The sequence below is a fragment of the Aspergillus japonicus genome (assembly GCF_003184785.1).
Source record: "Aspergillus japonicus CBS 114.51 unplaced genomic scaffold BO86scaffold_32, whole genome shotgun sequence".
NCBI lineage: Eukaryota > Fungi > Ascomycota > Eurotiomycetes > Eurotiales > Aspergillaceae > Aspergillus > Aspergillus japonicus.
This window is the reverse complement of record NW_020291669.1, coordinates 35,764-50,839: the sequence shown is the minus strand read 5'-3', so window position 1 is coordinate 50,839 and position 15,076 is coordinate 35,764. Positions and strand designations below refer to the sequence as shown.

General features: G+C 54.7%; 4 protein-coding genes across 4 annotated transcripts; 3 read left to right on the top strand and 1 right to left on the bottom strand.

The window, feature by feature from the left end:
• Positions 1-104: 104 nt before the first annotated feature.
• BO86DRAFT_390062 (ubiquitin-protein ligase RKR1) lies at positions 105-5,622 on the top strand. The gene is made up of 8 exons (XM_025672296.1): positions 105-587; positions 656-1,049; positions 1,105-2,836; positions 2,892-3,739; positions 3,787-4,203; positions 4,256-4,629; positions 4,688-4,987; positions 5,039-5,622. Exons 1-8 carry the CDS (start codon positions 285-287, stop codon positions 5,558-5,560), a joined length of 4,890 nt encoding a protein of 1,629 aa, XP_025526579.1. The 5' UTR covers positions 105-284; the 3' UTR covers positions 5,561-5,622.
• Positions 5,623-5,800: 178 nt separating this feature from the next.
• On the top strand, positions 5,801-7,152 carry ppm1 (protein C-terminal leucine carboxyl O-methyltransferase ppm1; the record flags this gene model as incomplete). Its single annotated transcript, XM_025670005.1, has 2 exons — positions 5,801-6,081; positions 6,158-7,152. The coding sequence occupies exons 1-2, from the start codon at positions 5,811-5,813 to the stop codon at positions 7,150-7,152; spliced, it is 1,266 nt and encodes a 421-aa protein (XP_025526578.1). The 5' UTR covers positions 5,801-5,810.
• Positions 7,153-7,531: 379 nt separating this feature from the next.
• BO86DRAFT_419804 (DUF1446-domain-containing protein) lies at positions 7,532-10,851 on the bottom strand (the record flags this gene model as incomplete). Its single annotated transcript, XM_025675152.1, has 4 exons — positions 7,532-9,049; positions 9,112-9,373; positions 9,964-10,304; positions 10,459-10,851. 4 exons carry the CDS (start codon positions 10,849-10,851, stop codon positions 7,532-7,534), a joined length of 2,514 nt encoding a protein of 837 aa, XP_025526577.1.
• Positions 10,852-12,988: 2,137 nt separating this feature from the next.
• BO86DRAFT_390057 (aldehyde dehydrogenase family protein) lies at positions 12,989-15,058 on the top strand. Its single transcript, XM_025672295.1, has 4 exons — positions 12,989-13,288; positions 13,360-14,561; positions 14,617-14,686; positions 14,746-15,058. Exons 1-4 carry the CDS (start codon positions 13,227-13,229, stop codon positions 14,903-14,905), a joined length of 1,494 nt encoding a protein of 497 aa, XP_025526576.1. The 5' UTR covers positions 12,989-13,226; the 3' UTR covers positions 14,906-15,058.
• The last annotated feature ends 18 nt before the right edge of the window (positions 15,059-15,076 follow it).

Below are 15,076 nucleotides of genomic sequence, written 5' to 3'. Positions count from 1 at the left end.
ATCGGGGGATCGATGACACCAGGTCACGTGGACTGCCCGATAGGGACGCCGATAATGGCGTCCATGCCCGCTTGGATTTGAGATGAAGACAATTACAACTACATCCCGATTGATGGCGTATTCTGGAGTGAAGGGCTGTCCAGTGTGAAACTACTCTCTGCTTGTACCCAGCAGATTGGCCTGAATACCCCGGGAGTGCACCTGCTGGCCGATATCTCGTGTCAATCACCTTCCAGCAACCTATTTCGTCATTTTCTTTACACCCCGCCATCCCCCACTTGATTATGAGCAGCAAAAAGTACAAGTCTCAGGCCTCAAGCAGCCGTGCTGCTGCTAGCACATTTGGATCATTTGGAGGATTCTCCAGCGCATTCTCTAGTCAAGGAAGGGAACCATCATCGCTCACATACGTCACAGAGCCCCCGGATCTTTCCCGGATATCGGAGGCGCAGTTGACAATCGCATTCAAGAACTTCCTCAAGAAGGATGAGGTTACCCGCACGAAGGCTCTGGACGACTTGCGCGACCACGTTTTGGCTGTCGAAAGTCGCAACGAGACCCTTGATGACGGGTTCTTGGAAGCTTGGGTAGGTCTACATTGACTTCACACGCCGCACTAGAGCACTCTGTTGATCGTGGTTCGGTATCTCGGCAGGTCAGGATCTACCCACGCGCCTCGATAGATCTTTCTCGGAGGGTGCGACAAACAGCGCACTCAACTCAGGGATCTATTGCGTCCCTAGTCGGAAAGCGCATTGCTCGCTTCTTACCCAAGGTCATTGGAGCATGGCTTGCGGGACTTTACGACAACGATCGGCCAGTCCATCGCGCTGCTCTGGAATCATTCACGCGCGTATTCCCGACCGACGAGAAGAGGAACGGTGTATGGAAAGTCTATCAGTCCTCCATTCTGGATTTCGTAGATGATGTCATTCTCCAACAGACTCCTCAGACGTTGAGCGATGAGAGGACGGTGAAGGCAGATGACGCCACAGCCAAATATGCACGAGTGGCTGGAACCGCGCTCTTGCTGTTCAACAGGATACTCGGTACCAATATTCTTTTGTGATTCATTTAGACTTCATCTGACGGTCTTCAATGCAGGAACCTCCGCACAAGAAGACCTTGACAAGGCAACCCCCACGATAGAGACACTTCTGGGAAGTAAGTCCCTGTGGGCTCTATCGTATCATGAGGATGCTTTCGTGCGCCGGTCACTCTATGTTCTTGCGCGCACTGCAGTCTCCAGGCAGCCGGAGGAACTGGATTGGAAACTCATCAGTGCTGCTCTGATTGGCAAGTCACTGCACTGTAGCCAATTGGGCTCCGCATCGGAACTCTCCGAGACTATCCTGCATGTAACCTCCGCAAGGCCTCAATTGTGGACTGAAGATTACTCCGGAAAGTCCTCGTCCTCTAAGAGACTGCTCCAGTATCTTCAGAAAGGTTCTCAGGGTGGCGCAAGCTCCTTCTGGACCAACTTTTACGAGCTACTGCAGATCATTCCAATCAAGACTCTTGCACACGTTGATTCGAAATTAACCGTTGAGAACAACGTCGGAATGGCAAGTGCCCGTGCTCTGACAGAGTCGTTCCAAGAGGGACTTAACTCCAGAGATGAGCCTCGGCAAAACCGAGCTGTTGGCTGGAAAGCTTACATCGATACTGTGATGTGGCTTGCAGGTCGGCTTGGTCAGGATGAGGGAACGAACCTGCTGCGGGAGAGGCTCCGACCTTTGATTGTACAATATGTGAAACCCGAGTCAGACCAGGCTCAATGGGGTTTACCTCCTCAGTCAGCAGAGCCTATCTGCACGGATGCCCTTTTTGCGCTGACCACGCTAGGCTACAAGCATGTATTGAAGCAAACGTGGAGAGAGCTGTCAGACAGCTTGCTCGAAGCTGTCAAGTTGTCATCTCCGGAACAATCGAAGGACTTCAAACCCTCCCAAGACGCTGTTTGCGCACAAGCAGAGCGTTTTCTCGCTTTGGAAGCCTCTTTACTTTCCCGAGTAAAAGATACGGACCATGAAGCCGAGGTTTCAGATGTATTCAATGCTACTAACCTCCCGTTGCTCGATAGTTGCTTGGAGGTTTTGCGCTCGAGGAATGGCAAGCCCTATGGAGCGGCTGCTGTTGTTGAACAAACTGTACTCAAGGTTGCGCCGATTGCCAAAGCCTCGCAGTCACTGTTGAGCTTTGTCCAAGATGACGCACCAGAGCTCTTGTCTTCACCTTCTGCTGACAGACTTATCTCAATCATCCTGTCCTGCCGATCCTGGGATGGATTTGGCCCCAGCTTCGAGAAAGTTTTAGAGAGAGTTGCCCAGTTCGACCCGGAGACTTCGAATGCTCACACTGTACAAAAGCTACTTTCCACCCTCGATTTCCAAGAATTGGACGAAAAGAGTGGACTCATCTCTCTGATTATGCGAGCCCTTGAAAGGGCCTGCAACGGGAGTGATTTGCACTGGTCAATTGTGATCGCAGTGCTTCAGAACGAAACCTCCCACAGAGGACTGTCAGACACGATTTTCCTGGCAATCATCGACGCCTTGTCTGATGATACCAAGGTTTTTGATACCTTGCATGGCCTCTCTCAAGTCGCGCGGGCTGTTCCTCTGGCATTCAAAACTTTCCAGAATGGCCCCCACGGCTCGAAACTAACTGGAAAGCTACTCTATCTTACTGAGTCTTCATCGGAAGATGTTTCAAGCGTAGCAGAATCGTTGGCCAAGACCTTGAAGGAGTCGATCGTTAGTGAGACGAGTGCGAACAAATCCAGCTATGAGATTCTACAGCACAGTTTTGACAATGTCAATGATCAATCGCTGTCGTGAGTGTCAACCAAGAAAGGGAAAAAGAGAACGATCAGAATTAACTGTTTCTAGGGTTGAGTCACTTGTCAATATCGCCGAAGAACTGCTGCGCAATGCCAAGGCAGAAGAGGTTGGAAAGATCGCAAAGGATATTCTGCCTTCTCACGATTCCTGGGCGAAAGCTCTGGGCCCATTCCTCGAACTCCCTCCGAGACCTTCAACTGCCATCACAAGCCCACTCTGTGGTACCGTGCATCTCGTCAATCGTGATTTGTCGGACACACTACCTCAACGCTATGAAAGCCTCCCTCGGGATTCGAACAATTCCTCTTCAGCATTCCGATTGGCTTATTTTACTGTTAGAATCCTTTCTTCTTTCGACTTGGTACAAAACCTGGACAAGGCTGAGGTGGAGACATTGTTCTACAACATCCCCCTGGCACTGCAGCTCATTGACGATGACTTGAGTATCGAGAACTGTAATGGCATCAGCGGGATCTCGCTTCCTGAGCAAAGGGATGAGTATATGGATGTTGTCAGCGACGGTTGGAAGGTTGTCAGTGGCTGGGCTCGATCCCACGAAAAGGGTGCAGCCGAGGCCGAGGCGACCATTTCCTCTATGCTCTCTGCATTCTGGAAAGACCAGCTCGAAGGGTTAGAAGGTCTTGCTCCACTAGACTATCGTATCGGAGTCGTTTTTGTGAAGATCATGGACGCCGCCGACTCTTCCAACAGCGTCAGATCGTCGGAAGAGGTGACTCAGCTTTGCAGGGATATGCGCAAAGCGAATGCCATCCGCTCGGCTGCTTGGGTAGCTACGTTGCGCCATGCCATTCTATCGAATCCTGCGGGTACGCGGCTGTGCAACGAGTTTGTCGCAGACTCTACTGGATTGAAACCTCAGGATGAGAACAAAGACGGTCAGTACGGGCTTCTCATATGTCTTGACTATGCTGATTATTATCAGGGTTGCGGAAGCTGGTTCTCCTTAATCTCCTGCTTGCTGGGGACCAGGACGTCGCGGCGTCCATACCAACCCAGCGTCTGATGTTCCTGATCAAGCATCTCACCCAATGCCTTCGATCTGATGCTGTATCCCTTTGCCTCAAGGCCGAGATTCTTCAGAACCTTGTATTCGTACTCCCATGCGTTCAAGAGATGTACGGCTCTCACTGGGAAGATTGCTTGGAGATACTCGACGCGACCTGGAAGAGCACTAGTGGTAGCGACGACGCTCTCCCCGTGCTCTTGTCATCTTACAGACTCTTCGCTAAATTACAATCAATCGTCAGTGACGAAGAGAGTAACGATGATGTGAAGGATGCGTGGTCGGATCGGAAATCGAAGCTATTCAACAGCTTGACCTCGACTTTGCGAAAGTTTGGTAAGTCTGTCACTTTTTGCATTTGGGAGCATTGTTAATGATCGTCATATAGATTCGTCCACGACCTTTGATCAACCCCGGGACATCACAGTTGAACTGCTCTGTCGGTTTGTCAAAACCATTCCGGTCGAGAATCTAGAGGAAGTTAGCAGTATCTTCTCGCTTCTGACGGCGCAGAGCCGAGCTATACAACGAACTGCCTACAATCTGCTGCACCGGTACATTCCCAGCGTGCAGGAACAGATTTCTTTCGACGTGGCTTTGTCGAAGACGACAGTCCGACTACCCGACGAACTCGTGTCTCTTCTGCTTGGCGCACCGACTATGGATTCGATCAGTAGATCTGATGGCGATGAGAGGACCTGGGCTGAGCTCCGGTCCTATCTACTGAGTTGGAAGATAGTCTTCGATCACTTTGTCAACGCGGTACGTCTCCATCCGAATACATTACTCATAGCAGGCAGCATCTGACTGATTCAATTAGTCTCTCACTGTCCAAGAGAACTATGTTGCTAGTATCCGAGAGAATGAGAGTCTGGACTCATTGCTGGAGCTCACGTTCGACTTTCTCCAACAGTCCCACGGCAAGATGATCGATGCGTCCAAGTTTGACATCCGCTCCTTTGAACCCGATCAGTCCGAGACCCCTGAGAAGGAGATCCAATGGCTTCTTGTCCACTTGTACTTCCTGTGCCTGAAGCATTTGGCCAACATGACCAAAGGATGGTGGATTGACACCAAGAAGCGCATCAAGGGGCCAGTAGAAGCCTGGACCGAGAAATACGTATGTCTTGCCGAATGCAATCATGCACGAGATACTGACCCACCCTTCTAGATCTCTCCATTGGTCATCGAAGAGTCATTGCAAGGAGTCTCTGAGTGGAGTCTGACCCAAGATCCCAACGAAGAGCGAGCGCTGCAGGTGAGGATAGCGCCGAAGACGGCGGAGATCATCGCCAGCATCCCGGTCGACGAGGATTCGCCGCCAGTCTCACTGTCAATCTCTCTGCCATCTGCCTACCCGCTTCAGCCCGCATTGGTCGTCGGGCGGAGTCGGGTACTGGTGGACGAGAGGAAGTGGAAGAACTGGCTGACGACGATTCAGGGTGTCATCATGTTTGCCAATGGCAACATGGTGGATGGACTGCTAGCCTTCCGGAAGAACGTGCAGGGAGCCCTCAAGGGCCAGAGCGAGTGTGCGATCTGCTACAGTGTCATCTCGACGGACATGCAGACGCCGAACAAGCGCTGCGCGACGTGTAAGAACACGTTCCATTCGGTGTGTCTGTTCCGGTGGTTCAAGAGCAGTAACCAGAGCACGTGTCCGCTGTGCCGGAACAACTTTGTTTATGTCTGAGGGGGTGGTTTGATGGGTGGTTGTATGTACTGTACATAGAGTTGTCTATTGTGATAAAAGTGGTATAGATAGAATTTTACCATTACATGAACAGCCAGCTTCTCCGCACTACGCTGCCTGACAAACCAGGCAGGATTGACTCCGCTTCCGCGGGGACGCAACCGACGCAACCAACAACCGCGGAACCTCGCCCGCTTGTCCCTCCCAAGTTTCCCCTCCCCTCCTTCCACTCCGCTCTCCCCCTCATCTCATGTCGGCGTCACAGATCCCCAATCTCAACACCTTGCGTCGCGGCGGCGGTCGCGGTCGTCTCCGCGGTCGCGGTGGCGGCGAGCTAGGCTCTGAGGCTCCTTCGCGACCAGGAGGCTCCAGCACCAAAGACCGAGTGGTACAAGGCACGGACAATGACGCCAGCGTCTCTCGCCTCAGCGCCGTGAACCTGGGCTACCTCGACGACCCATTCGCATCAGCCTTGACACCTCCCGGCCAAGAAACCCGACGCCTGCCCATCATCAATCGAGGTATGCAACCCTACTACCTACCATTGACCTTTCCACCTCGTCACCCAACTAACAAGCTGTACCTCACACAAAAAAGGCACCTACGTCCGCACCACAACAATCGACCACCTCCTCGCGCAATTCCTCCACCCTTCCCCAGCCCCAACCCATCAACCACACTCCCCTCAAACCCCCACAAGCATTCCAACGCCCCGGCTTCCCCGACCAAAGACCAAACAAATCATCTCCCTCGGCGCCGGCTCCGACACCCGCATCTTCCGCCTCCTGGCCTCCTTGCGCCCGCAAACCCACCCCGAAGAAACAATCATCTACCACGAACTCGACTTCCCCAGCAACACTGCGGCCAAGATCCGGGCCATCCGCGCCGCGCCGCACCTGCAGCGCGCGTTAGGCGACCCGGAGAATGTCACCGTCTCCCCCGCCGCCGACGCCCTGCATACCTCGCACTACCACCTCCACCCGATCGATCTCCGCCAGCTGGCTGCGGTGGCATCATCACCATGCCCCGTGGCGAAGGAGAACCTGCAAACCCTCCTCCCAGGCCTCGACCCCACCCTCCCGACGGTGTTGATCTCCGAATGCTGTCTGATCTACCTGGAGCCCGAGGAGGCCCGCCGGGTGGTCGAGCTCTTTGTCCAGGTCTTTGATGCGCCCGCTGTTGAAGGACAAGCTGGCGCTGAGGCTGGCGCAGCAGCGCTGGGCATCATCGTCTACGAACCGATCCGGCCGGACGACGCGTTCGGGCGCACGATGGTGGCCAACCTGGCGACGCGCGGCATCCAGCTGCAGACGCTGCACCGGTACGCGAGCCTGGCGGCGCAGCGGGCGCGGCTGCGGGCGCACGGGTTCGGGGACGGGCAGGCGGCGGCGGATGTGGATTTCCTGTGGGAGCGGTGGGTGGCGGCGGCGGAGAAGGAGCGGGTCGCCGGGTTGGAGATGCTGGATGAGATGGAGGAGTGGCGGTTGTTGGCGCGGCATTATTGCGTGGCGTGGGGGTGGAGGGAGGGTTTGGCGGGGGGCCAGCCAGTGTTCGAGGGGTGGAGGGCGTTGGAGGGGCAGGGTGAGGATTAATCCTTCCGAGGGGGTTGTCTTTCTCTAGCCCAAGTGGATGGTGGTTACCTAGGTATATGAAGCTTAGGCTGAGGTGCAGGGCTTGTGTGGTGTTTGCCTGGGGGGATGCCACCGCATTATCCGTTCAAGCTTGACGATACCTCTCTCCCTGTCTAGCTGCATGATGTGACCAGGTCGCGTTACTAAACTCAATCCACGATGTACAGTACTATCATATATCGCAGCTATATATAACACCAATCCACATTTTTTTTTTTTTTTTTTTTTTTTTTTTTTTTTTTTTTTTTTTTTTTTTTTTTTTTTTTTTTTTTTTTTTTTTTTTTTTTTTCCCCCCCCCCCCCCCCCCCCCCAAAATGCTAGTCCCAGGACAAGTAACGAACTACAACTTCCCCCTCTCCAAAAACCTAACCGGCAGATCCACAAACCTTGCCCGCAGAAATTCGGCGACGTTCTTCCCCAGGAAATCCACCGTCACCGTCGCGCACACCCCGCGGTCCAACAAATTCCGAAACAGGAAGTGCACCGCTCGGAGATTGGGCAGCTCGAACCTCTCCACCTGCAGCGCGGTAGCGGAGGTATACTGCGGCCCCAGCAGTTCTCGCACCGTCGGCACGGCCAGCACCCGCCGCAGCCACTGGAACTCGTCCGCATGGCGCACCCAGAAGCCGCAGTTGGCGTCGGGGCCCTTGTCGCCGGAGCGGGCGTGGACGATCCAGCCTAGGGGGCCGCGGATGGTTGGGCCGTAGGAGGCATTACTGGACATTGGGGGGGCGGAGGGTAGGTTCGTTTGCGCGGGAGAAGGAGGAGGAGGGGCGATGTCGACGGTTTGCGGCCCAGCAGCACCAGAACCCGTTTTCCAGGGCAGGTGCACGCGGTGCTGGACGGCCGTCTGCGGCAAGAGACAGACGAAGTATTCGAAGATCGGCCGGGGGAAGCCCGGGCGGGTGTCGAGGTGCCAGGTTGCGCCGGGGTAGGCCTGCATGATGTTGTCGGTGATGGGGCGCAGGAAGCGCAGGGGCGCGAGGGCGGCGGCGGTGCGGGCCTGCGCGACGACGCGGAAGGTCACGGTGGCGCTGTCCTGGGTGCGCGGGTCGTCGGCCGCGGACCCCAGGGTCGAGAAGGTTAGGGCTGTGAAGGCGTCGGAGTACGGGGCGAGGACGTGGCGGATCTGCGCCTCTAGCATGCGCGCCTTGGCGGCGATGTCCAGCCCGACGAGGAAATAGCTCGCCTCGGCTTGGAACCCCCCGCGCGCGGAGATGCCCACCTTGGTCGTCGGGGGCGGGGGTGCGGACCGCACGCCGCGCAGGGCCACGCGGTTCGTGCCGAGTTGCTCGAAGGAGATGTCGCCGAGCAGGGCGGTGACGTCCGAGTTGAGGTAGCGGGGCCCCTGGATCTCATACAGCAGCTGCGCCGAGCAGGTGTCGACCGTGACGGCGCCGCCGGTCGCGTAGGTTTGCATCGTGATGATCACTTGCCCCTGCGGGGAGATTTCCGCGATGGGATACCCGATGTTGGTCCATCCGTCGCGGCCGAGGGATTCGAGCATCTTGAAGCCGGTGAAGTTCCCGCCGCAGACATAGTTGCTGCATTCGATCAAGTGACCGGCTACCAGGGCGTTGGCGAGGCGGTCCAGGTCGCTGCGTTGCCAGCCGTGGAACCAGTATGCAGCGCCAATGACGGCAGATGCGTCGGAGACTCGTCCGCAGAGGACGATGTCGGCGTCATTGGCGAGCGCGGCTGCAATCCCCAGTCCCCCGAGGTAGCACTGCGCGAAGATCGGCTCGAAGGGCCACTCGGATAACGGCTGGCCGGTGTAGATGCTCTTGAAGTCGGATTTGCCCGACGAAAGCGCCTCTTGGACGGTCGACAGGACCTGGTCACCCGACACCCAAGCGACCTGCAGCCGAATGTGAGCACATTCCCTCGACGACAGCATCCACTGCAAATAGAGGTAGTAACCTTGAGGTCCAGTCCTTTCGCCTCCACCATCTGCACAACCGCGTCGTGGAGGCCCTCCGTATCGGCGTTCCCTGCATTGACCGCCAGTTTGATCCTGTGCTTGGCAAGGTCCACCAAGGCCGGCTCGAGGGCGAGCAAAAATGACGGCTCGTATGCAGGCGCTGGCGTAGTGCTGGCCGATCCCCGGCCGGGTTGCACCTGTTCATTCCGCGCCCGGATCTGGTCGACTCGCCGGGCTGCCCCAGCGGACATGTTGGCCTCGCTCAAGAAATCGGCGGTGATCACATCCACCGGGTCTCGAGGATGATTGCGTGCAAAGTCCGCTATGGCATAGTGTCGGTCCGAAGCGGAACCTGACGCCCCTGTGGTAACTCAGCGTTGAGCCAAATGGACAGTCTCTCTCATGGCTCACCAGCGATGCGAATGGAACGCGAAGCCATAATCAAGGGAAACCGAAAGTGTTGGTGGTGGTGATTTGATGGTCACAAACTGTAGACGATTCCTTTGGCTGGAAGTGAGCTCCGAGCGATTTATCACAAGAATGTGAGGCGAGACAAAGCAAGGGCGTCTGTGACTGTGGCACCATCTGGGTTGAGCCGAGGAGATTCGGTCGAACGAAGGGCGGGGTTGACAAGGATTCTGGCGGGCACTTCGATCAAATGAAACAAAGAATGAGCGATGATTTACCGAAAAGTCCCGCTACAGGGCAGAAGGCAATTTCCCAGTTACCTGAACCTAATCAACAGTCAAAAGGTCAAAAGCATAACCCACTTTGGAAGTTAAAGCCAGGATCGTGGGCAAGATGATGTCACCCGCAACGTGGTGATGTACTGCGAACCATGGTATATCTACACATATCCGATCCAGTGCATAATCCCCATGGCAATGAACAGCACCAAAACGGTGGTTTTGGCTGTTTCGATATCATCCCGATGGCGACGAGCCCAGTTCCCCAGTTGTGCCACCCCGGTAAACTTGTTGTTATCCTTTACAGCGGTCCAGAGTGCCGGCAGCCCATCAAGACTTCGGTAGTTCCACTCCTTCTGGTAGGCACGCATCTTGTTTGCCTGCACTTGTTTGCCTGCCCAGTGGCCCAGTGTGTCTCGGTCTTTCAGATATGGTTTGGATTCGTTGGTGTCGGGATCAAGCTTCACAGACAGCCGCGGAACTCCATAACCGCATGACGATTGGACCTGTATCCGGCATAAAGGTGACGTTAGCGATGGGCTTCTGTGTCATCCGAATCCCGCACAAGAATGTCTAGACCGTATATTGCAGCCGATTCCGACAGATTCCAGGTTACATGATACCTTGAACTGCAGAGTAAAAAGAGGCAGGAGACCCAACCTTAAACACATCCAGGTGGATGATGGCCCGTGCTCCAACCACGGCCTTGCCTCCCATACGATCGAGATATTGTGGAAACTCAGGCTGGTCCCATTCAATCACCGAACCGTTGCAGAAAAAACGCACGATCCCGGGTGCCGTGTCGAAGGAGCAGAACATGATCGTGATGCGACCATTTTCGCGCACATGGCTGATGGTCTCACTTCCGGACCCGGTCGCATCTATGTAAGCAGCCTCGTTCGGGCCAAGTATGGCCAACGAGGCATCGGGCAGACCTTTGGGGGATAGATTGATATGTCGACCTTGCAGCGGGGCAGAAGCAACAAAGAAGACGCTTTGCCGCAGGACCCAGTCCCGTAGGTCGTCCGAGATAGAGGGATAGAATTTCGGCATGTTGGGACTCCAAATTGAGTATTTGATCAGCTGGACTAACGCTTGAGTTGACACACTTGGGAACGAAGATGGGATGGACGCAGAGATAAAGGGAGGATGGAGATGCTCCGAAGGAATGTGCGGAGCTGTGGTGCAACTCCGTCAGCCGCGCCGCCCTCTTACTGGTACGACAGGGCCTTGCATCTGCCACCCACGGAGTTGTTCGAGTATTCCGGCGGGAATACTGCTCGATAACTTGGATTGTTATTTTGTATGCTGCTTGCTCATTCTGTACAATCTGACACAAATATACCTATTGGCATTCAAAGTCTTTGATGTAGCCTTTGTTTGCGGGTGTAGAGTGTCAGTCCCAGTCATCGCATCATGTCGCATTGCATCCAAACACAAGGTATGGTCCACATTTGACGGTACAAGTTCTGGATTTCAGACAAGATGGATGATGACAAGGATGCAAGATTGTTCTGCTCAGGTAACGAGCACATTACAGTGCATCGAGTCCTCCTATCGTAGCTAGGGCAGCTGTACGGAGTAGCTCAAGCGTTGTCACATGGTAAGTGGAAACTGTGGGTTCAAGGTCAAGAGATGAGCTCGCGCTGAATGCCTTCAACGGTCCAAGGCATCAAAGCTTGATCAGCAACAGCGAGCGATGGTGACAGAAACTGCTCGGTGCTTGATCCCCCATTGTTTTATTTCCTTGCTCACAAGACAATGACATGAATGAACCACGCGCGACCAGGGTCAATATGCCCGGGGTGAATCAACCCGAGGCAGCGATCGGGGCGCCGGGAGAAGGTACCGAGAGGTCGGTCCGGGGAAAAGCCCGTCCCGTGACCAGTTCGATTACTAAACACTCTGGATAGGCCAGAATCATTCGACGCACGGTAAGTGGGGAAAGGGAATTGGCTAGCAGTGGCAAGCTCTGATCTTCAATACGAGCCGGATGACGAAGCACCCTAGTGTTTGGGGATGTCTTCGATAGCTTATCTGTAGATAGATCAGAGTAGTGCCTAATTGTCTACTCTGTACTGTACTTGCTCAGAGCCACGTAGAGGATCTCTATCTTTTGATTCATCTACTAGGTGGGGTTTATGTAGGGACGGAACACGGAGAATGTTGAGTGGTGGTGAAGACGCGGCACGTGTTTGGGTTCTGGAACTCGGCCGACAGGCAAGCCAAGCCTCTTGGTGTGTCAGTTTGAGTGAGTTCGAGGACCATGGTTTGTAGCCAGCTTGGCATTAAGTTGGTTCATGTCTCATTTCTTTCAATCCTTCGGCGGCACTTCGTCATCTGGCAATGGTGTATGTACTGAGTGCTCCGTATAAGTAAGTTCCCTTGACCCGGCTGATCTGCTTGCTCATCATTTATAATTTATATAGTATTCAAATACTGGACCAGGTTGATCTCCTGCAGGATTGAGACAATAGTCTAGTCTAGTCTAGTCCAAATAGCTGCAACTGGCTGACGGAGGGGTTGCCCGGGGTTAAGAATGGCAGACTAATTTAGTGAGAGTCCTGAGTCCTACGGCAAGCGCGAGTTATACCGCATTGAGTGCCATTGACTGGTTGAGACCCCCACCACCGAGGCTAAGCGGGGAGATTCCGCGCCACTTTCACTGTTAGTGACAGCACGGTGGAAAAATAAGCTGCAGGGCAGGGCAGGGCAGAGGGGAGTGGGTAAGCCGGTATCTTTCGGGATTTCTCTAATAGAAAGGTCAAGAAGATCAAGAAGCCCAAGAACAAGGAATACAAAGTTGTAACCTGGTACCTTGCCAGTGGGTGGGTGGTATAACTGCTACCAGTACCAGTACCGAGGGGGATTGAGATGGAGGGTGGGCGAGAGAGATGAGAATCTGCTGCGGAAACCCCGCACGATCTGAAAAACCCACCCACGGAACTGGCAAACCAGCCAGCGAGAAGTTCAGTAACGGAGCAAAGCGGGGCGGGCAAGGCAGGCGTCTCGGGTGGACCATGAAGTAATCCCCTTGGGACTCCCCGGTTCGGTGGACGAAACAGCGATGAGCAATACTAACAGCAGCAATTGTGCTCCTAACAGTTAGTTAACACTGCACCTGCATTAACCGTACTGGGAGAGCTTCGCCCCCCTCTCTCCTCTCCCCTCCCCTTCACCCCCTCCACCCCTCCACCCCTCCTTCGGCGACATCTTTCCCCCCCCCTCCATCATTTCCCCTTTGAATGTTCCTCCGTTCCCTCCGTTCCCTTCCCCACCTCGGCGATCCTAGCTATGGTTCACCAGATCCTTTACTTTATTAACACTGGAGCTTCCCCTCCCCCTCCCCTCATCTTCTCTTCCTCTTCCTCTTCTTCTCCTCTCCATCTCCCCTCTCCTTCCACCTCCTTATCATCTTAATTCACACCATGGCTGATCTTTTCACCACCATCGAGACCCCTCTCGCCAAGTACGAGCAGCCTCTGGGCTTGTATGTGTCTCCCTATTGTGAACTCGTTCTCATGCCTCATCCCCACCACTAACCATCTGCTCTACGATCAGGTTCATCAACAACGAGTGGGTCAAGGGTGTCGAAGGCAAGACCTTTGAGACCATCAACCCCACCAACGAGAAGCCTATTGTCTCCGTTCACGAAGCGACGGAGAAGGATGTCGACATTGCCGTCGCGGCTGCCCGCAAGGCCTTCGAGGGCTCCTGGGGTCATGTCACTCCTCACGACCGTGGCCGCTTCCTGACCAAGCTGGCCGACCTGTTTGAGCGCGATGCGGACATTCTGACCGCCATCGAGGCCCTTGACAACGGCAAGTCGATTTCCATGGCCAAGGGTGATGTTGGCGCTGCTGCCAAGTGCTTGCGCTACTATGGTGGCTGGGCCGACAAGATCCACGGTCAGACCATTGACACAAACAACGAGACCTTCGCCTACACCCGCCACGAGCCCATTGGTGTTTGCGGTCAAATCATCCCCTGGAACTTCCCTCTCCTCATGTGGTCTTGGAAGATCGGCCCCGCTCTGGCCACTGGTAACACCGTCGTCCTCAAGTCGGCCGAGCAGACTCCCCTGTCTGCCCTGTACGCCGCCAAGTTGGTCCTCGAGGCTGGTATTCCCGCTGGTGTGGTCAACGTCATCTCCGGCTTCGGTCGTGTGGCCGGTGCCGCTATCTCCAGCCACATGGACATCGACAAGGTTGCTTTCACTGGCTCTACCCTGGTTGGCCGCACCATCATGCAGGCCGCTGCCAAGAGTAACCTGAAGAAGGTGACGCTTGAGCTGGGTGGCAAGTCCCCCAACATTGTCTTCAATGATGCCGACATTGACAACGCCATCACCTGGGCCAACTTTGGTATCTTCTACAACCACGGTCAGTGCTGCTGCGCCGGTTCCCGTCTCTTGGTTCAGGAGGGTATCTACGACAAGTTCGTCGCTCGCCTGAAGGAGCGTAGTGCTCAGAACAAGGTCGGCAACCCCTTCGAGAAGGACACCTTCCAGGGTCCTCAGGTCTCCAAGCTCCAGTTCGATCGCATCATGGAGTACATCGACCACGGCAAGCAGGCTGGTGCCACCGTTGCCGTTGGTGGTGAGCGCCACGGCAATGAGGGTTACTTCATCCAGCCCACTGTCTTCACTGATGTGACCGAGGACATGAAGATTGTGCAGGAGGAGATCTTCGGCCCCGTTATCACCGTTCAGAAGTTCAAGGACGTTGAGGACGCCATCAAGATTGGTAACAACACTTCCTACGGTAAGTCTTTCACTCCTTTTTATCTTGTACTTTCCATACTGATAGATCCCTGCAGGTCTTGCCGCTGGTATTCACACCAAGGATATCAACACCGCCCTCCGCGTGGCCAACCAGATGCGTGCTGGGTATGTATCCGTCATCTTGCTTGTAATTTCGACCGGTCAATTACTAACCGTGAAAATAGTACCGTCTGGGTCAACAGCTACAACATGCTCGACACTCAAGTGCCGTTCGGTGGTTTCAAGGAGTCCGGTATTGGTCGCGAGCTTGGCTCGTACGCCTTGGAGAACTACACTCAGATCAAGGCGGTGCACTTCCGCCTGACTGATGCTCCTTTCGCTTGAGTGGAGCGGATGAGACTGTGGAGTGACTCGCTACGGTGACGGGTCATTGAAGTTCTAAGCTTTGATTGCACGTAGCCATGACTGGTTCATGTAAAACAATTTCTAGGATACGAATTTACGAGATTTTCACAATTCATGCTTTTTCATCGTCGGCGTATCATGTCATACAGG